The 22,809-nt window shown below is 46.0% G+C and overlaps 1 protein-coding gene across 1 annotated transcript in view; it reads right to left on the bottom strand.

Moving 5' to 3' along the window:
* Positions 1–1,662: 1,662 nt before the first annotated feature.
* The window catches only part of LOC115327461 (BTB/POZ domain-containing protein 9-like), a 44,120-nt gene continuing 22,973 nt past the window's right edge, over positions 1,663–22,809 (bottom strand). Inside the window, exons 2-4 of the mRNA XM_040206390.3 lie at positions 17,399–17,493; positions 11,865–12,118; positions 1,663–2,898 (exon numbers count right to left, since the gene is read on the bottom strand). Coding sequence (XP_040062324.3) covers positions 2,235–2,898; positions 11,865–12,118; positions 17,399–17,401 — 921 coding nt within the window. The 5' untranslated portion in view covers positions 17,402–17,493 and the 3' untranslated portion in view covers positions 1,663–2,234. The remainder of the gene's footprint in view (positions 2,899–11,864; positions 12,119–17,398; positions 17,494–22,809) is intronic.

Below are 22,809 nucleotides of genomic sequence, written 5' to 3'. Positions count from 1 at the left end.
ATAGAGTAGTGAACTTGTACGCCTCCAATCTTTTAAAACTCAATCCAGTACAGCCTTAGTTGATCTGTCACCGTAATTCGGTAAAACATGGTTTCAAAGATGAATCATTCTATTTACGTGGGTGGAATAGCGTGCCTGGAAGGTGGTGTTCCTGTTCAATGGGTAGGCAGCACGAAGTACATGGGTGTTACGTTTGAATGCGACATGTCCTCGAACAAGCAGTTAGCCTGCATGTGTCGTGTCTTGCGGAATGTGGCTTGACTGTTATACAATATTAAAAGTTCTGTTCCTTTCCATGTTAGAGAAATCCGCGTTTATGCTTTGGGGTACGGTGTGCTGAGGTACCGTGTGACAGTGTTCGCGCACAGCGCAAGGCTCTGGCAGAAGAAGGTAAACAGTGTTTTGAAAAGTGTTTTAAAAAAATGTGGCGTACACTTCAAGTTACTTAAACAGAACGAATCTTTTCACCGATCTAGAGATGCAAAATGTTTGTTCGTTGTACCAAGAAACAGTAATTCTTCGGTATTTTGGACGAACAACTACAAGATTCCACATGTACCATATCGTATTCTTAGGCAGTCGATCAAATTTGAGAAACCACGTTGTTTCAAGACGTACGGAATGAAAACGCGAGGCTACTACATTCCCGACACCTTCAATCAGCTATCCAATCGCGTATTTTCTCTGGATTCCCAGACGGAAGTGAAAAAATTCCTCCACGCATATATGTCTAACGCAGGATAAAAGTTTTTATTATTATTATTATTATTTTTTTTGGGGAGGGGGGGGGGGGGGTAGGCAGGATTTGAATCAGTCTTGAGAGCAGTTGAGTTTGTCTGGGTATAGTACTTCTTGTTGATTATACTTCCAAATCTTTTGTGCTGCTTGCATTTGGCGACTTGCAGAGCTCCATCTCACAAGCCACCATAGGCTTTGACGGGCCCGTAAACACATATGTACAACAACTCTACAATAAAATTATTTTTTAAACATATAAAATAGCGCAAAAAAAGACAAGGACAAGAAGTATACAGGACGAGCGCTAACTTTAATCTAGGTAGTTTTTACTCAGAAAAAGCAAGTATATATACATATACACGACAGGCAAAGCAGCACCACTTAAAAGTTGACTAATTTTGTGCATGATCATTCAAAAACTGAAACTCATTACAATGAAGTACAATAGAATTATCACTGACACATGCCGTCCCATTTTTTTTTATAAAGAATGTTTCCAATAGCTCTTGAGCGACCGCCTCTCGTGTTACCTTCTTCTCCTTGTCTTTTTTGCGCAATTTTATATGTTTAACAAAGATGAACCAACTAGCCCAACAACGTACCCTACTAAAATAAAATAATTATTATTTGAAAGCTCATCCTGCTCGTATCTTGTTTCCAGTGTCGTTGCAATCCCTATGTTTATGAAAAATTCGGGCCATCGCGGTTCTTACCGTAGCAGAGTCAAACCTAAAAAAAAGAAGAAAAAAAAGTGTAGTTTTTTTACGTCAATTTTTATATATTTTCATTGGTAGTTTTGTTAGCATTTTGAGTCTGCATATTAGGTCCTGGCTCGTTTGCTGTTCTTCGTTCGGTCGCTCCCGCATCAAGTTTGCGATCAGTTCAACTCTTCGCTAAGGGTGTGAGAATTGAGACCCGAGACAATTTTTTTTTAAGATCGAAAATTTATTTGAAACATGGAGTACGAGATACCGGAAAATGTAATTAAGGTACAGTAGCCAATATTCACGATCATATGTATTTCCAGGACACAAAAATTACTTCCAAACGTAATTGGAATACAGTATCACTTGAAACAGGCACAAATCTGCGCATTATAGCAATGTGAGTGCGGCTTTCAGCCACAACCACAGACCTCGTACACCCTACAAAAGGCAGGACGTTCACTGTTGACATGTGCGACAGAATTATTTAAGGGAACGCCTCACGCGCGTTCCAAGCACGCTTGTTTCACACACACGTATACTTCGAACACGTATGGAGACGGTGTTTGTATGACCGGTGCAAGACCTTCAATGAAGAATACCGTTCATGAAGAAATACATTCGAAGAAACGGTGCTATTCAGTGGAAACTTTATAAAGAGCGGGCTGTGGCCTTCTTAATGTGCTTCGTGGTCGGTTCATCGGCGTTCTTATCGACTAACGACGAAATCTCATTGTCGGCGATAAGAAAAATATCTGGACTCGCCACGCCATGCGCCTCTAAAAGCAGTCATTAAAAACATGGAGATCCGCCGAAATTGAAGACGCGCGGCGCTTCTATGGCCGGCTGTGCAGAGGAGCTGTGAGAGTTCGTTCGCTGTTCTCTGTTCGCGCAAATGTCTTCGGGCAACCTTTCCGATCCAGGTTTAATGATGTTGCTGAGAACATCCAGGGTGTCGCGCTTGGTCAGGATCTGCCAGCAAGACGGGCCCTCCACGAATTCCAGAGGAGTCAATGAGAGCAACCGAAGCTCCGGCAGGAACGGCCTCATGGTCCTTCGCAGTGCGTTGATGGGAGTCTCGTCGCTCGCTTGGGCGCAGTGCACCGTCGCCCAAGAGTAAACAGCCTCGATGATGTCGTATTCTCTGATCCTCACGCAGGGGTTCTTCAGTATTCTCAGTACGGTTTCCTGCGATGCCGCGATGAACTCCTTGCACTTTATAACCTGCCCAGCGTTCTCTTTCAGATGCTTGTCGATGAGACCGTCCAAGGTCTTGGTGCTTCGCTTTGCTGTCGTGTAATCCAAGACGTAGCAGACGTCGGCTGGCTGCATTGACGTTGCGAGGAACGCGTCGCAGACTTCCACGAGCCTCGACACCCGGAACGTTTCAGCAGCCGTTCGTGTGTGCAGCGCTTGCGGAATGTTGATTAAGCTGGCGACCTCGGTGTAGAGGTACCTGGAGAGAAAGCAAAGTGACCCACGTAATTGAAGCGAAATTATCTAGGACTAATTCTTATAACGACGTTTCAATATTTTATTTGGAATCCTTTTCCGAAGCACTAGAGATTGCTTACAAACAAAGCCATTGAAGGAAGCGACATACTTTCTTATAGTGACTTTTACTCTATCATGCACAAACACTATTTTTTCTTACGAAGAAATTTAAGAGAACGAATTGACGGCACATCTACTGCTGTTCCTGACAACGTTTTTAGATCAATCAGTTGACAAACTCCTAGCAAATGCAGCCTTCGAAAACAAATATTTTCAGTTACTTTCAACGTTACTATATCAAAATGAGTTTGCAGGCTTTCTAAAATGCTAGGCACCATTTTGGTGCCGTCCACTCGGTAGCATTCATTACGATATCAGCGCCCCCTATGGGCAGACGCAGCGGAACCAATGGAACGTTGAATGCCAATCGCATGCGGTGGTAAGTGATTGTATAGGAAGTATTCACCGGCGGCCATAGCTGTGTGCGCAACTGCTGAGCGCGTGCTGATGGCGAGCTTCCACAGTTCTTTGTCACGTGCATTCCGCACCCTCAAGATTGCCGGTCTTAGCAGCCTATTAACGTGGGCTCGTTCTGAGCATGCGCTTTAGACAGCACCCACAAATGTGGCGCCCAGTGAATACTCCTTATTGTTGGTGCTTACGTTCGGGCTGATTCACACAGACCTCTTTTTCTTACGTTACGTTGTCTTATGAGAGCTAACGGCATGCTTACGCCACAAGTCACCGGGACATCTGTGTTTCATATCAAGTGTGGCTGCCACGCTGCATAACCCAGGGAACCTTGGTTCAATCCTTCACCTTGCCCGTTTTGATCTGGATGAACATCGTGCCGGAGTGCAGTCGTGTATTACTACTGCGTGATGCACGCTAAAGACCCCAAGTCAGCGGTTGTACCCCACTGGCGAAATTGCTCATCTACAGCTGAGACACCACACGCTCACTAACGCAGACTAACTTCAGGCTGTATAAACATACACACACCATATATATTTTTTGAGTCTACCAGATTAAAGAGATTGCCTTGCGCGCGACATCCAAGACACGAATGTTTCGCCAACATTAACGTAACTTAAGAAAGAGGTGCTGTTTGAGCCAGCCTTTAAACATCAATTTTGGACAACCGTTTCCGCAAAAAAAAAAAAAGAAAAAAATGAGAAAAGGACATTTAAGCACTTTTTATGAGTTGTGGATGCGTAAGCATGAATATCCAACTGAACGCCGCGGAGTGTTCCGGAAAGTTCTGCGGCCGCCGACGATGTATATGCTTTAAGGCTGAACTCCATGGAACGAATTATGTGACGAATAACTGTCGAATGCCGCCCGACGGCACGCTCGCTTTGCGCGCGACGTAGCAGCCACTGTGTTCATTCCACGCGCAGAGCAAAAGCCGCCGGGAAAAATTCGTCGTTTATTCGCAGCATATTGGTCCCATGGAGTTCAGCCTTTAGGCGGCGCCATGTTCATCAGCGCTCAGAGGATCGAAATCGACCGAGCGCGCGCCATCGTGTTCCTTTTACCGGCGTTGCAGAGCCGTATATTGGGAGACTTTGGCCTATTAGCGGCGAGATGTTTCCATGGCGCCCTCGTATGGTTACCTTTCGTGACGTCATTACCTTGCGAACAACAAGTTCGATGGTGTTTGTAATTAGCTGAAGCTTGAAATCATAGCGTTCTTGAACCAACACTGTCAACACCGTCAAAATTGAAGTCCTCACGTTCCTCTTATTTACGTCCATGAGAACTCCTTTGCTGACGTCATAGTCAGCATTCGGCCAATCGTGGAAGGCCAACCACCGCGACGCTTTCGATCGCGCACGTCGCCAATAGACCCTTCCCGAAGTTCAGTCTGGCCACTTTGATCACTATCATCATCTGCGGAACGGCATCTGTGCCATACGAATGGCGGCCTTCTAGTGACTGATAAAGGAAGACGTTGAAGATGCTCCTAAGCGGATATTGCGAGGCCTGTACGTTCGGGGGTCAGTACGAAGCGAAGTAGGGCTGGAACACAAGAGCTACGTAAGCGTTTATTTCTAATAGCTCAGATTCAGTCAATCTGTGGGCGGCACACAATCGGCTTTAAAGCACTTTGGTGTATAGAATTTTCTCGAGGCATCTCAGTGGGTTGGAGCTTTGTTCTGAATGCACGTTCTTGGTCACCATCGACCTGAAAGTGATCGAGAAAGAACTCACACTGAACAATTCCTCGCGTGCCGTCGACTTGCGAAAGTGACGGTGCCGATACAAGTTCATTTCCGCCATTGATAGGGCAAAACCTAAACTGCTTTACGAACCACCAGATGGCACTGAATTTCTGAAAGGGTCTATAGCGGAGCAAAGGTAAAAAGCAAAGGTTTACAGGGGCGATGCAACGATTTTCGTATTTTGCGCAAATACCGCTTAGAACGGATCCCTGACGCTAATAGGGAGTTTTAGAATAACGTACGCAATTCTAGCGCACGCTAGCGCTAAATATAGCGCTTGTATTAGCGCCCGCGACGCAAGAGAGTTTTAGAATAGCGTTTCTGCGTCGCGTCGCGACGCAAAAGCCCAAGGATCTCGCGCTTGCGACGCCGTCAAGATACAGTCCCAACTTTTATTTCACACACGAAATGCTGTAACTTTAGAAAGAAACAAGTTTTTTGGTCCAAAGTACCATTTTAGATCTGTTTAAACACGAGAATGCGACGCGAGCGGTTGACCGGTCGTGCCCGCTTGCGTCGCCTTGGCAAGAGAGGTCTTGTGTACTGACCTTCGCACATCGTACCTTCGCCAAGAAGTGTTCGCGCGTGGCAAGCATCATGTTGCCGGTGATCGTTGCTGAACCGAGTACAATTTTGTCTCGTATTGAAAATCGCAGTCGCGAGGATGCCGCCGATGTTGCACTCACGACGCCGCCAAAGCAGCCGCCGACATAATCCTGGAAGCCGCCATTTTTGCTTAACTCCGCTCGTCTTGGCTTTAGCCAACTTCTCGTCATGAATCCTCCTTGGAGAAGCGCAAAGCGCGCAAAGGCTCTTTGCGTACGCAGGCTATTTCCGAGAAATAGCGCACGCTAAAATTCCGCACGCAAAGCGCAAAACCTGGTTTGCTTTCGGAGCATGCGCAGTGGCGACGACGCTATTCTTTGCGTGCGCAAAGCTTTAGCGTGAGCTATTCTAAAACTCCCTAATGACCTGTGAAATACCCGTTCCTTTTTTAACATATGCGTGATGTGTAGACACACATGCGTGATATGTCTACATGTGTGTATAGCACATGTCGCAGAACCCGACGCGTAGTGGTGACCCGAGGAACAAAAATACTTTTTGTAGAACATGACTTGGGCGGTACCTAGCGCTACCTAGCCTAGCTACTTGCAATTACTCTGCTTCACCCTGCAGTCTGGCGGCAAGCGATTTAACATTCTTTCACGCTACGCGATAAACAGCGGCTTCGAGCTTGTTCTTTTGAGAGCGGCTTTTGGTTTCGCGGATTGCTTTGCCATTCCTCCGTGATGTGGGGTTGACGAAGGAATTGTGACTCGAGGAATAGCAGAGGTAAGACGTAAAATACGGGAAGTAACTGGGTATCGGTTGTCTCCGTTTAACATCGCAGTGCTGACGACGAGAAGACTGAGTAACTGCTTTTGAAACGCAAGTTTCTTTACCTGCGGGGGGAACCTGGCTCCGGAAATAAATACAGTTAGCGGAAAGCTCGTGTTACGCGTTTTTTTGCTGCTCCTCTCGTCCCGTACAAGAGACGTAGCGTCCTTGTTAAGCCTTATTGAGCTCGATTTTCTCGATTCGGGGCCGTCATAATGAGACGAAGGTGAAGGAAGACCTTTGCTCCTCCGCTTCAGGGATGGAAGTTTCTCTCTTTCTAAAGGAACATAGGTTACAAAACCGTTCCTCGCCTTATGGAGGACTATGATACCCTTTTTTCTAAGAGTGTGGTGTAAGAGGGGAAGCTTCTTTTCTGTTCAAATCTTACATAAAGGGTTCTGTCCGCAATAAATTTTAGCTCTGCTTGAGACGTTTTCATTCTCTTCTTTTGGTGTCAACTTTCGTATTTCCTCACTCTCCCGTTGCTTCAAACGTAAGAAATCAAACTCGTTTCGGGCCCGCAAATGCGGCACTCGCGGGCTCGAAACGAGTTTGATGGGTTAGAATCAAAGTCGTCATAGTAAAGTAAAACGCTACTCTATAGGAACATACACCCTGGCGTGCGACACACCTTCAAAACCATCCAAACGGCGCTTTTCTCCGATGTGCTTTACTCCGGGATTCACCGAGGTATCCTTACTTTGGTTTGTGAACAAAGTCCACCAGGCGCGGCGATACCCGAACTTCTCGCCGCAAATACCGATGAAAAGCCGGCGTTGCTCTAATATATTTCACCTTGAGACGCATAGTGTAGATATATAGGGGTCCAAAAACGCAAGCTCCTTGCTCGGAGACTACAGGGGTAAAGACGTAGTAACACTGCACATCGACAGTCATGCATGCACTGGCTGAAGCATGTTTCTTCCGTGTTGGACGCTGCTGCCAGATAAAAAAAAAAAAAAAACTGTCTGTACACAAACATTAAGCAAACATGCTTCGAACGTGTTTAAGGAGGCATGTCCACTGATAATCCTGTCATGTCTGCAGCGAAACACCATGTCTTCTGTCTGATCTATAAGCAGTGCGACCGCGGATTTAAGTTCCAGTTAAACGCTGTATGCACTGCTTAAGAATACCTTCCAGGGGCGGTTTGCTAGTGATGCGACTGTTGTCCAGGCGGGGGTGTGAGCGTTTTTTATGGCAGGTCACCGCCATTCTCTGGACACGCGTGGAGGTACCTATAAAAGTACATAGCGGAGCTCTATCCTCATATGTTACAGCTCGTACTGCCGTCTAGAGCAAGTACAGTTGCCAAGGGAACGAGCAAGGAAAACGCAGGTCTTCATGGCTGTTGCAGCCAAAATGCCTGCGCAATAAGACTTGGAAATTTATTAACTGAAGATAAGTTTTCAAAAGCTCCTTTTTAAAACTTCACTTAAATATGAAAAAAAAAAGAATCTGGCAAAGTGTTTCGAGTCGAAAGACGCTCATACTTCAGGGACAGCGATGCCACGTGTCCCATCAATGACGAACGCTGACCTTGCCAAGAGTGAAGTGCCATAATTCACAGTGCAATAAACAGTGGCGAAGAGAGAGGTTGTGAAGATTTAGCGGTACAACTGCCATCGCGCATATACCGCGAAGCACACCACGGGGAAAAAACGGCATACCTGAGGACTTGATGAAGAGCATGGGCGAAGACACTAAAACACAGCCGGCCAGCATCTTCAAGGACATCATGAGGAAAGCCCCATTCCATACAATTGGCTGCGCATTAGATTTGCCCTGGTGAAGGGACGTGGAGGCAGCAAAAAGCGGTTTCATGACTACCGTTCCCTCAGTGTAACAACTGTCACCGGGTTTCTTCGGGTCTTGACTTTTCACTTCCACGCGTAGAGGATGGTTGTGCGACAGAATGGACCTCGCCCGGCCTCGCATATGCTGAAGACCTAGTCCTCATGGCGAGGGACATGGACACGTTACAGAACTTGACAGATATTTATGAGAAGGAAGTGGCGGTGGTGGGCATTAAATTCAATGTTTTGAAATCAGCAGTAGCGTAGTTTTCTGGGGACCACACCGGGAACAATGTGTTGAAGCTACACCAGGAAGCCGCTAAGGTGAGTGATCAGTATAGATATATTGGAGTGACATTGACAAACGGAACCAACTACTGCGACAAATATGAAGCACATATTCGGTAGGCAGCACGGAGAGGACAAAAAAACTTACGTCGGCGAATAATGTGGAACAGAGATAGATACCTCATGGTAAATGAGCTATGGGTAGCTGTGCTGGTGTCTGCAATACGTTCGCCAATGACATCAGTTGTGTCTCAACCGACACACGAGCCTGGTTAGGACGCATGCAGAGGGATGCCGGTTGCCAGGCGCTCAGCTCCCACAGAAAGTTGGCGGTCGGGGTAATCCAGGGAGATGTTGGATGGTCGACATTCGAGGCAAAGGAGGTATCGAGCAAGCAGTTTTATCGAGGAAGGCTTAAACAGATGAAGAAAAGTCGATGGGCCAGACGGCTACTCGGCTATAGAAGTCTCAGGTGCTTCCAGACTCGGTGGATGAAGTGCGTGTGCCAACTTCGTAAGAAGATTTTTTTTTTCACCACCCTGGTTCAAAAAGTGTCTGAAGGCAAATGGGCCAAAGAGGAACGACGACGGATAAAAGAAGAGCAGCCGGCACACCGGATGGAAGTGGCAAGCAAGAAGTTGACGATAGAAGTATACAGGACCCACAAGCATAATATTTGAGCCGAGGACTTCTACAAAAACAGTCTGGGAAGTTGCCTCTTCTTTGAAGCTCGAGCAGGAGCGCTGAGGACGCTATTGTATCGGCGGCGGTTCGACCCGACGATAGTGACCGTACAGTGTAGGGTCTGCGACCAGGAAGCCGAAATCATAGATCACTTGGTCCTTCGCTGTTAGGTCCTGACACTGAAATTGGAGGTGGATGACCAACAAGCAGACCGAGCGGCCAGGTAGGGTGGTCGAATGCAGGCGGCGCCACCGGCGAATTTCCTGCATAGAGCTATGTCCACTTCAGATTCACAGGCTGCACCAGCATCATCACTAACAGAATTGCTGAGGTTTCAAGGATTGGCCGACCTCAGAGCAGGCACCACGGAAAGACGGCTAGTCGGTAAAACCAAACAACGACTGGCAAAGTTGGTGGAAGGAGAAAGAATAATGTAGACACTAAGGGTTACTTAAGTACGCCCAATGGCTTGGACACGCTTAGTACGTGACCCTCGATCTAAACGGGACAGCTACAAACATCATCATCATCATTAGTTAGGTCCCCGCACCAGTTCTCATCCAACCGAACTAGTTCACTCCTCGGCCGAGAGGTGGCGGGCAAGGTTTAGAGTGCCTGAAAAACCTGTTTGCAGAGGTCGACATTTTTGGTTGAACTCACTCACGGCCAAATCAAAATAGAAGGTTGAAACTCACTCGCTTTCCCCCTTACGGCCGCACTAACCTTCAAGTCCCCACTCATGAATTCATGAACTTACCGCACTTGCAAAGTCACGCCCCTCACCAAACTTATGAACTCACCCAACTCGCACACTCACGCCCCTCATCGAACTCATGAACTCACTCACTGGCGGACCTCACTCGCTCAGAACTATAGTTCTCGCCCTCAGGGTTGTCGCGGTGCTGGCGCTCGTGTTGTACGCGGCTTGCGTGGATTTTGCAACCCCGCCATGGTTGCTGCCGTCTTGCTGTACTCAGGCGCCAGTCGTACTGAGCCGTACGAACTAACAGCACCATTGTGAAGCGAGCGTCGACTCAACTTCTCCAGAGATGTACGGAGAAGTCAGATGAGCCGCCATTCCTCGAAGTCAACCCTTAAACCCTAATCGAACCTATATACCCCCAGGGGAGTGATGTCTCATGAAACTCGTGAATTCACCGACCTCATGGACTCACGCCCGTCACCGAACTAACTAAACTCACTGAACGCATTAACTCACGCCCTCACCAAGCTCACGACCTCACCTAACCCATGAACTCACCGACCTCACGCCACTCACTCAACCTTAATCTCGAGGCTTTTTGAGGCTCACAAACTCACTCACCCTCACCTCACGCCTGATCGGTGAGGGTAATTAGGGAGAGTGAGTGCACTCATAAGTGAAGTTTGCCGAGGTATGACTGTGTATGTTCCGCATGCGGAGAACAATATCGCAATGGCGTTACCAGGACGGCCATGTCGGATCCAAGCCGCACTGCGGGAAGTGACCGCAGCTTCTGCGGGAGCCCTGGGCCGCTGATGGTGTGGCTGTCAGGCGGCGTGCGCAGCAGAGAAGGTATAGTGCGGCGATACGCCACGCGTGCTTGGCCGTCCCGTCATTTGTCTCTTATTTTCCTTTATGGCTTCTCTAGAACGCAGTAGCTGACGAAAACGTCTCCGTTTTGCAAGCTATAGCTGCGCGCTGTTTTCTCGTCCGAGGCGCCCGGATGTGCCGGTTGCATATCAATTCGCGAGAGCAGCAGACGCAAGCAACGCGATCGTCTGCCGCGTTGTCTGCCTCCCAGACTCCAGAAGTTCTGCTTTGAAACATCGTGGACGTTATAAAGCAACGAAATTACTGTACCCAGTGGCTACACATACTGTTCAATGGTCAAGGAACCTTCCAGTTCGTTCGATTTTAGTGTAGAATGTATATTTCGCGAACACAAAGCAAGAAAAATGCTCCGCCCGGAACTGGGCGCCTGAAAGCTCGCATTCCCGCATGTAGGTTGGATACAGCTCGGCGGACGTGGCCGCCTCTTTGCCAATTCGGAATTGGCGACGAAAGGAAAAGGAACGCGACACTGTGGCTCTGCAAGCAGATCCTATGCAGTTAGTCTAGGCTTGCCTCAATGTTTCTGGGCTGGCAGCCAACCCAGATTAGGGACAACTCTGTCCTCTGCTAGCGGAGCCGCCATCTTGCCCTCCTTTATATGCAGCTGTTTGAGTTGTTTACGCAGTTATTGAGCATCACCATTTGTGAAATGGCGCTGCGTAACTGTAAGAACCCGCAAGGTCATGGCATCCTGTCAAGTGTGCGTTTCTGGTAGGTGCCAGTCAGGAGACATGAGGCAAAAGTGAGGCTGCAGTCAGGAAAAGGTGGCACTTGTCCATCCAAAGGCTGTCGCCACTCTAGAAAGGCGCAGCCAACGAGCAACGTTCAGGCATTCTAATATAGTTCGGTTCTGAAGTACGTGTTGGAGCCACTCCTCGAAGATTCCAAACTGAGTCGTTGTAGCACTGTTGGCGTGGCCTAAGGCAATATTGTTTCACTCTTAATATGATATTGTTCTTACCTTAGGAGAGTAAAGAATCCATCTGCCCGTAGGTTGCTGATGCTATACTGGAGCTTTTCAGACTGAGTTCCGTAAAACATGGCTTCGAAGACCTCGTTCCGCATGGCAAGAAGCGTTTTGTGAGCCCTGAAGGTCTGGGGCGGGTCGGTGCCATTCTCCATCAGGAACTCCACGCCCGTGTGTCTTGCCTCCATCAAGAAAGCGAGATCGTCTCTTTCGGACCCTCTGGCCAAAGCAGCGTGATATGGCGCCATCTGAAACGAGTCCAAAGTGTATAGACCTTTTCATCCTCCTCCGCATGGGCGCTGCCATCTTGGAATCACGTGACGCGGCAGCCATTAGGTTGCTTCAAGTTGCTGCTCCGTTCTCCCCTCCGCGCCTTGGCGGATGCGTTGTATTCGTGCTTTTCGTCGCGTTTCACCGCGCTTTCTTGCCTTACTTCGGAAACTGTAGCCCGATTCGTCTACTCGACGACCAAGACATCACGGGTTCAAAGGTCCTTATGACAACTGAGGTTTGTTTACTAAAAGTGGTGGAACATTCTCAAAAAGAAGCGCGCATATTTATATCGTGCATTTAGGATCGGAAGGCGTCAAGAATAGTCAGCGCACGGAGACTATCTGCATTTCCTGAAAGTATCGTTCTTTGTATTTATAATATATCGAAATATGTTTCTTTTGATTATCTGAGCACACTCGCGGAGGAGATAGACAACAAACGTTTAACTTGCATTTTATCTGGGGCTCGAAGTACTGCTACGTCAACATCAGGCGATTTGTTTGTTCATAATAGTACACCTACATAGGTGTATGAGGTTCTCAATCTTATTTTTTTTTTGCGACGTAGTTGTTCGGTTGGTCGGTTTACTTATCAAGTTTAAGAAAATGTATACCGTGCTCGCTCCCATTTCGACAGTGATTTATTGATTATATTTGGATAACCAGTTGGGACTTACCGCGCAAGAAACTGTCCCGACAACAATAGCGAGTTTTGGAATAGCGTGCAAAAAAAAAAAAATAACATCGTTTCTATTTGCTAATCCAAAACGCGGTTTGGATTCGGGATATGCGCAATAAGGACGACACCTTTTTTTCTGCGTACGCTGTTTTAATTTTTGCCAGTATCTAAAGTCCGCAATATTTAACGAAAAAAAAAAAAGAAAAGAAAAGAAGCCGTTTGCATAACAATTACTTGAGTCCAGGATTGTCGATGGCGAATAGAGCTTTACTTGTGGTGGCTGGTAACACCGAACTTTACAAAGGGAATCTGTTCAAACAAAGAAATATTTGTTCACACAGGTCTGTGAAGTGTTGCCTAGCGCTTGAATTCAGCCAAACTTTCCGAGGTGTTTCTCCTCCTGATGAGTGTAGTCTGGTTGAGCGGGCCAAGTCAGCAGCGGCCAGCACTGGAGCCCTGGACTAAGGGCCTTACCCATCTTCGGATATTTCCATATTTAAATAAAAGTTTACATCATCATCACCTTCTCCTGCAGCCTTTAATTTTATTTGGCCAATTTTACGGAAGACAAATGTCAGACTTAATTTGACGATCGAGTCTGTCACTTATATCTTGAGTAAGCAAATGTTCATATAAAAACAATTTATTTCCAAGGATCAATATCGCGAAATGCTGCTTATGAGTACTTTTTTAGCAGGGTTGATAATATAAAAAAAATTCCTGCTCACCCCATTACACGATACGTTTTTAGTTTGAAAAGTTCACTAAAAGTTGGGTGGCCACAAAAACTAAACAGTGAGTAGTAAACTCGCGAGTTCATCTGTTCTGGCTGATTCAGCAGATATCTAATCAAACTGTCGATATGCTTCTTTGTATTCACGTGTTAGTCTCTTCACTTGTTTGTTTTTCTGGAAACTGGTGGTCATCGCGCACGGCCGTAGACGATGGTAATCTTCCCTGTACATCAGTCAGGCGTTTCGCAACCGACCATAATCAGATACACCAAAAGAGTTGGTAAAGAGAAAGCCCGCGATCTAGGCTCAAATACACCTCGTCGTCCTCAAAGTGGCTCAATACCTCTGTTTTATTGGTTTCGTGCTACAAGGAAAATAATTGTGTAACAAAATTACCCAAAAAGAACGTAAAACAGCAACATAGCCGCGTTCACGTTAAAACCGAAACCAACGAAATTGAAGCAACCTAATGGCGCCTACTGCATCAGTGCCCTCTATCCGCCGGAGAGGCAACTACTAAAATGAAAAGGTCTATATTTACGTCCCAGTCCACACGCCAAGGAGCGATTGTGATGTCAATCTGCTCCGGTAGTGCTGCTGTCGGTACCGGCGCATGCGCGGACGTTTAACCTCAATCGAATACAATTGGTGCGCACGAGCAGTGCCACACCTGGTTTGGGTAAACGCGAACTTGTTTGTAAAGAGAGTATAGTCGACACATGGCTCGCGCTGACCCCCACAACAGCGGGCATTCTGAAGGGCCTTGCTGCTCAGCGAACATCATGAGCAGGAATCACCACTGGTATTTTTCGGTGACATCACGTGCAAGCCATGTATGTTGTTTATTTTTTTATTTTATTTTTTTATTCAGCCACAAAATTTAGGGTAACGAGGCAAACGGCAGATTTGCTCTGCCTGATGAGGCCCTGCTCCTTGTTTACACTGCTTAACAAAACAACATCGGAGAAAGAAAAAAAAGGTAATGCAAGGAAATAATTAGTAAAGCAATAATCTGTAAATAAAAATGCAACAAAGCATTGCGATTGAATGTTTACTTAAAACAATTGTGCGGAATATTACAAAAAAATAGAAGCATCCGGTACATCCTTCCAATCGAGAACACAACGTGAATGACACGTGAAAATATTCATTCCATATTAAATATTAAATTTAAATAGTTGTTATGCCACCTGGCTCTTGTGAAAACCTTTATTGCTATAAGTGGTTTTATATAAATTTAGGCAGAGGTGGCGTAAAGTGAAGTTCAACCAGTCAAACAACCCTTGGACATTCAGGGAGGGCTTGCTGCCCTTTTGATAGAGGTACCAGAAAGAACGCAAGAGCACTAGAAAGAAGAGGCCGTTACTAGGGGAGTTCAGACGAAGGACACAACTGAGCGTCATGAATTGGAAGTTATACTATATATGTTATATTATACTTTCCGGTGTATAAGTCGCGGTTTTTCGACAAGGTTTCAGTCGGTGCGCCTTATACAATTGTACTCTTAATTTGTGTTTTGTTTGGTTCACGTATGGACCTTAAAAGGGTTAGGACACGCCAATAAAATATATAAAATAACGAGACAGTTAGGACCTACACTATGCTTCTCTACTTTCGCTAAATTTGTTTTGTAACTAAGGCGATAGTTTTGTGGATAAATCGATTTTTTTTGCAGGACCCCCGGAGGCACCCCATTCGGGAAGGCCGCCAAGATTGGTGAATATGTGACGCAATTCACCAAATACATGGTGTCCCCTTTTATGCACTCCAAAACAAGACTCTCTCGATGTCTCTCGTTTCAGTGTCCTCGTTCACAGTCCGCGTTTCGAGCACGCGGTTTACAGACGACGTGTACGGCGTCACTCGCTTCGTCCGTGTCTTCGAAACTGGTCGCGAAAGCGATGAGAGTGATTGTCATCAAGAGATTTACGAAGCTGGTCATTTTGACTTCGACCCGCTGGCGACCAGCTCCAGCGACGACGAGAGCATACCAAAAAGAAACTCGCCGTTATCAGTGACGACCCCGTACGTGCGTGCTGGTTGGAAGATCAAGGGAGCATGGGGTGAGCCAACATTATAGTGTTGTGGTAGCCGAGAAGTGTGAGATCTAGGAGCAGTCGTACCATGAGAAGGCAAACTTGGGCCAGCATGGGGGTCCGTAGAATGTGAGGGCGTTCAGGTGTACACTCACGATCACGTGGTTTATGGGTAGCATGATGTGACTAACTTGGGCAGTATTGCCTGGTCGCCAGATGAAAATAATCAACATTATTGAATTGATTATCGCAATTACTAGAGTTCTAACAATTGTGAATCTTGATGTATACACTAAGTACCTTACGAAGATTCCACGTGAAGAATAATCTACCCGTTTAATTTTTGTGTCCCACCCCTTTTAACGGGGAGAATTTGTCGCGGGCTTTAGATTTCTCCTCCGATACGTTGACGACAATGTTGAAACTGGTTTCCGTTTGTGCATATATTGCGATCACAATGGACATATTCAGGCTTCTCAATGCTGTTTCGCCGCGCTGACCATACAAAGTAAAGGCGCAACTTAAATACCATCTATTTATTCTTGTTTTTCTGTGAAAACACCCGTTTGTGGGCACAGGGCCACTCATACAAAATTCCGATTTACGGATAGTAAAGTGCGGTAATTGATTATTTTTAATAAGCAAAAACAAGCCTCGTTGCAGGAATCCTATAAGTGTGATAAAAAAAATGACCTTCCCGCAAGGCATCCGAAATTTTATACATCTTATACAACATGCGTCACGTGACAGTGTGACGTCATGATATCACGTGACCGAGAACTGTGACGTCATGATGTAACGTGAGGTGATGATGGCGGGTGACATGATGCTTTCACGGTGTCACGTCATGTGACGTCAGGAGACACCCTGATTTCCGTGACGCCATAAAGTCACGCGACTCTGTGGCATCATGACGTTTGACGTCATGATTTCACTGACAACGTCACGCGACTGGTGGTCACGTAACAGTGACGTTACTAGACGTCACGTGATTTTGATGTTATATTGTGTCACGTGACTGTGATTTCACATGGAGTCACGTGACACATGACTTGGCTTTGGTGGCCTCCATGCCTGCAAAAAGAGGAGCGCAAGGAGGCCTAATAAGCGGTATGCATATTAGAAAGTTTAAAAAATTTCAGTGAAAGCCGAAGATTTTTTTTTTTTAATTTACCGAAACATTGAAAATGATAATACAGATTGTTTTACTTTACGTGCGAGCTAAGACGAAGCTACAAGCACTATTTTTCGAAACAAGCTCTCGCACGTTCTCGTAGCTCACGCGACACTAAGAAAGCGGCCTGCAGATGAGTCGCGGGTGGCACAAATAAATGTAAATACCTCCGGCTTACCTAAGAATGAAATGAGTTCCACCTGAAATGTAGCGTAACATCGCGACCTTTAAGCGTCTGGAAGCCGCTGAAAAAAATCTGTGTGATAAACTTATTATATCAGTCATTAACGCCTCATTTCACCCTCGCGGTGGCTGCAATAGAGGCCGGTGGCCACTGCTAACACCCGTTTGCCCTACGAACTGCCAGCTCCTGGTTAACTTAGTTGGTAGAGTTCTCCGCTTGTCTTGGAGAGGTCTCGAAACAGCACCCCGGCCCAGTCGTATTTTTTCAGCGGCTACCAGTGGCCTAAAGGGCACCTGTTAAACTCCCTTTCAGGGGGTAGTATATTTATTCGTACATAAATCTCACCCACTTTCGGTACTTTTCCTAAAATCATTATATCGATCACCTAGGTTTGCTAGCGCGGCCGAATTCACTTCGGCGTCAACAATTTTGACGCGAGTAAAACGTACCATCTTGGGATAAAGAGTTGCCGCTGTTCCCCGATGACGGGACGGAGACGTCTAAACCTCTTAATCCACTTGCAGCGTCTCGTTGTTTCCTCTACCTGGAAGAAAAAGAAAAGTGAAATGTTGGTGATTTGTAATACGTCTTTGACAGGGTAGCTGTTAAGGGCTCTTCCCGCCAAATGACCTGCGTTGTTGTTTTGACTGTCCTTTTTGATGTTTTACTTGGCGTTGTCGTGCGTCCGTCGTCGACATTGCCAATTGTTTAAAAAAAAACATCGCCCGCCGCCCCTGGAAATCGGAGCTGGGCCCGCTTTGTGCGGAGCGGAGGCGTCGCCCCTGAGCTACGGAGAGCTTTCTTTTTTTTGCTGTTGTCTTTAATACATGGAAGATTCTGCTCAATATTCAGGTTAGTAGGTAAGAAGGTGAGCAGATGATTATGTGCACTGTGATTGAAATTATGTGAAAAGTTAAGAGGAATCGATTTCGTGAACCGTGGTCCGGGAGCGCATTTTCATCACTTCACAGACGCTAACAAACAAGATTTCTAAGCACGCAATAATCTCGACCATTTCCAATTATTAAAAATCTGGAAGTCTTCAGCACGCATCAAAAAAGAGAACCGTCCATGCTCTGGTTAAAGAGCTTCGTAAGGACTTTCGCTTTCGAAATCTCTTCTAGAAAAATGAATTTAGTGGTGGATGATGTGACGGCATTCCTGTCAGCCATCTGTAGTCTCAAGAGGCTGTAGAGGCCTATCAGCTGTGAATATTGTGCTATGAAACTTGAGAAATTTAAGTTTCGGTAATAAATCACACCTCTTTATTTTTTCGTTATTTTTCTCTCTTTTTCTTTTTTCTTTCCTTTTCCTTGCAATTTGCATGCTGTTTGGGTTTGCCATGCACATCTAATACATTTGGCAGGAATATGTATTTAGAACAAATCCACTGAGTAACTGATATAATCATAGTCGGTCGAAAATTGGCCGTAAAAAGCGGCATCTGTCATTTGGCAATCTAAACTTTTCCTCAAAGGTGCATTTATCAGGTCGGTGTTATCCTGTAAAATTATAGAGTATAGATCCCTCTCTGATAGCAAAAAATGGGGCGAAAAACATGCCAGGGTCAACGGCGACGGCGACGTACACGACCGAGTCGAGTGACGGGGCGCGTTTGACGCACGTATTGATAGATGGCGCTACCTCCTCAGCGAGAGAGCTCGCGGCGAATGTGGTCTATTAAAATGAACATAATAGTTTTTGTAGTTATAGGTTCGTTTTAAGATAAGCGCAGACAATAAAACCAATACTTATAATAAAAAAATGCAAAAAAAAAATCGCCGGTGCATAACGATGGCGCTCTGGGTGCCGACGGATTCGTCTAAGTGTTGTCTGTTTTCTTTCGCTGGTCGGCTACACCTTCTGAGGCTGCTCCCGACGCCATCTTCAAATACGTGCTACGAACGTGCCCCGCCACTCGACTCGGTCGTCTGCGTCGCCGTCCGCCGTTGACCCTGGCATGTTCGTTAGCCTTATTTTTACAGAAAGGGAGCTATAGGCTTTGTAAGTTTAATGGATAAAACCGACCTGTGAAGTACACATTTGATAAAACGTTTAGATTGCTACGTGCAGGAGTCGATTTTTACGGTCCATTTAGGATCGAGCCTGGTTACTTAGATACCCTATAATTATGAATGCGAAAGCATTAACTCTCCCATAGAGCGAAGCCGGCGTTGTCTGTAGCCGTTGTCTATAGCAGCGAAAAACGGCACCTAAATTCCCATTGGCTCAGCGAAACGGCACCTAAAGTTCTATTATCTGCGACGCGTCATATCAGATGCTCGTCACGGAAGCCAGCGGGGCCTCTCAAGGTCAAAGCGGACGCGCCTCAGAAATAAATCACAAAGAAAAGCACAGCAACGCAGATGCATCGTCACGGAAGCCGTGGAGCTGGCGGGCGCGCCGCGCCTGCGCAGTGGGGTAGCGTGATGTCACCGCCGGATCACCGTGTGAAAAAGGAAGATGTGACACACCGCTTGTAGGAATGCGCTCCGCGTGTAGGATTTCTTTCGGATTCCTACACGTAAGCTGTCTTAAGTGCCTTCTTTGTAATTTTGTTCTCAGACTTCCGAATGGTCGCTGTCCTTTTTTTTGTACATACTAAGTTCATAGTCCTGTTCACATTTCATACGCAAATTAACCTTTAGCATCGGTGTCTTCTCAGCCAAGCATATATTAATCGTTGATCAGAGAAAGCACTTACTCACTGGTACAATCCTTTCGCTTTTTATCTCTTCGCGGTTCGGGGGAGCTGAGGCGGGACAAAACACCTCACGAGGCCCCTGGCGGGAGAGCGGGACCACGGCGGGAAAAGCTGGACCTGTAACGCCTAAATTGGAACGTCTGGTCACTGTCCCAAGTCGCGCGAAAGATGCCGGCAGCATGAGGACTTTTATATCTTTCCTTGCTCCCGGCACCACGCCGTCTCAGGTGCAGAAACTTGTCGCGGGGTTCGTTCGGGTAACAACAGTGACATGTATGAGACTGAAAACAAGCCATCACTAGTCCCATTTGTTCCAAGTTGCCCTGGACGAATGACTGCTTGATATTGTTAACAAACATGAGATGTGGTCTGCCGGCTGATTCTTCCGCCCCTTTTACACTAGTTTGTGGCCCTCGCTGTTTTTCAATGATTATGATTTCATACTAACTACTAGCAATGACGCCACGAAAAACTAATTCTCAACTTCCTCATCAGGGGATGCGCTGAAATCCTCGTTCCTGCTTTAACTCGTGTCTACAATTTGTCGTTGCGGTGCGGCGGAAAAGGTATGTTGTCGTAAAAGGTGGAAAAGATCTGTTGTCGTAAAAATATTTAGATGTGGCGATCCCTGTGATGTGAAAAACTTTCGACCTGTTTCACTTTTGTGCGATTTCTCGAAAGTTTCCGAAATGCCATTATTGAACTTACAAATTAAATTTTAAACAAAAATATCACCATTGCAGCATGGCTTCCAGAAAGGTAGATCAATCGAGACAAATTGAGTATTTTTCTTAGATATACAGGCCCTTTGGTAGTTAACCATGGTCAAGTTGACACTATTTATTTCGATACGTCAAAGTCTTTTGAAAGGGTTTCACACAACATCCTTTTGTCAAAAAAAAAAAAAAAAAAATGTATGCTTTACTTTTTGTTCATGGTTTTCAAGTTACTTGGATAACCGCCAGAATCAAGTTAGTTTTTCAGATTGTTTGTCTGGACCGTTCGTATCATCATCCAGTGTGCCCCACAGTCGTTGTTACTTTTGTGTGTTCATTAACGACTTGCCGTCGCAGGTGCAGAGCTGAAAAGCATTAATGCACGCCGACGACTTGAAATTGTTCAACAGCGTTCATAACGTGCAGGAGCGCCTTTTGTTACAAAACAAGGTATGTTCTATTGAGTAGCGGTGCATAACAAATAGACAACAACCAAAAAGTGTTACACATAGCCAATCAAGCATTGCGTTGTCTTGGTGCAGTATTACGGCTAACGATGCCGAATCCCTCATTGTGCTTGCTCTCTTCGTTGTTCACTTGTCCGACCGCGTTTAAGGTTTGCCACTGTAATATAGAACTCTCTCTGTCGAACCTATAGCAATGTAACAAAAGAGGTACAGCGGACGTTTATTCGTATCATATACGATATACACATTGCCCGTCGCCGTTTTTATGGCTATACTTCAATCTTAGCAGACCTAAGCCTCCAGTCTCTTCACGACAGGAGGCTTGCACGTGATATCACTTATTTACACCAAGTTGCGCACAGTAGCCTTGACTGTGGTAAGCCGTTGCAGTCACTGTGCTTCAGTGTTCTATTGGAAAACCTGTAAATCTCTTTAAACGTTTAAAGAGATATCCATTCAAAGAGTCCAGTGACAATTCGATAAGTTTGCAAGTTTACACTTTTATTTTACTTTTTTATCTTAGTGTATTATGTGGTTTAACACCTGAGACTGCGGTGCAGTGAAGGAAAAATACTTTTAGTCGAAGAAACAGACACAGAAGGGAACGTCTCAGTGATTAGCTACCACTAGTTCGCCTGCGCACATTCAGTCTTACCTTAGTGTGCCCGTACCAACCACAGTGTCGTCACATGTTATCGACTCTATTCTGCCCATTGGCAACTAATATCTTTTATACGGATTCCTATTCAAGCCATCATGTCGATGACAGTGTCGAGTAGGCATCGCGGCTGTTGACAGGCACTAAACAATCTATCTAGGGAGTGGACAGGACTGCAGCAGCGCGACGTGCAACATGCGTAACGTGCTGTTTTTCATCTTTGTGCAGTGTGTGCCGCTGCCATGAAGAACACGTCTCAACGGTTCTGGGGATAGATTTCAGCGAGTGCGCCAAGACAACAGAGGATGTAAGGACTTCGCGATGATTGAGTCAATTCCAGCACGTTTTTGCAACTTCACGGTGGCCAGTTCCGGGTACGGGCGCCATATGTCGTGGTTAGCTGGAAAACCACTTGAGACGTCACCTTCACCGCCCTGGACTATATAAGACAGCCACTTAAGCAGCCTATTCAGTTGACAGGATGATACCAGTGCGACGTGCAACATGCGTAACGCGCTGCTTTTCATCTTTTTGCAGGCATGTTTCGTATAGAACGACAGTTACTGTTATCGGTCTGATGACCGCTTTTTACTGCTACTGTCCTGTACACTTTGTCTGCAGCCTTGTTTTGAAGCGTGTGCCGCCTCTTTTAGATCGTTGCTGTGTTCTGGTGAAATTCAAAGAAATTTCGGTCCCATGACTGCGGAGCAGGTTCAGCGGCTTTCAGAGATGGTTCAACTTCTAAATATTTTAAACACTCGATCGCAGGTGTTCGAGGCCGGCGAAACAGTGTCGACTAAGTCTGTTGACGAAGACAGCAAAGCCAAAAATCTATCGAAGGAAAGGTTACAAACTTCGGGGAAAGGCTCGCGTCCGTCGAGAATAAGACGAGTACTTTTAAGCAAGAAATACATGGTCTACGAGAGGAAATCGGAGACCAGAGAAAGACAAATGCTGCTCTGCGCCATCGGCTCGGTGATCTGTGAGATAGGTTAAGAAGAAATAATGCCTTTTTCTACAGCCTTCTTGATAGTGCCAACGAAACGTCGATGCAAGTGGGGGAAAAAGATTAAAAGAACCTTACCACATTGCTTGAGCGGGGAGACTGTAATGTCATTTGGCATTGAACGTGCTCACAGGTTAGGGCAGCTGGCCGTAAACAGATGCAATACGATCATTCTGCAGTTTTAATCCTCTAAGTCAAAGCAGCAGGGTTTAGCTTTAAGAGCAAAACTGAAATTGATTAAAATTGGTGTCAGTGAGGACGTTTGGTAAAGCTAATCGAGTTTTGGAAAGCTCAAGGATCCACTTTCAA

Source organism: Ixodes scapularis, unplaced genomic scaffold, assembly GCF_016920785.2.
Source record: "Ixodes scapularis isolate PalLabHiFi unplaced genomic scaffold, ASM1692078v2 PGA_scaffold6__148_contigs__length_123643588, whole genome shotgun sequence".
NCBI lineage: Eukaryota > Metazoa > Arthropoda > Arachnida > Ixodida > Ixodidae > Ixodes > Ixodes scapularis.
The sequence above is the reverse complement of the archived record's forward strand: the minus strand, read 5'-3'. Positions and strand labels throughout refer to the sequence as shown.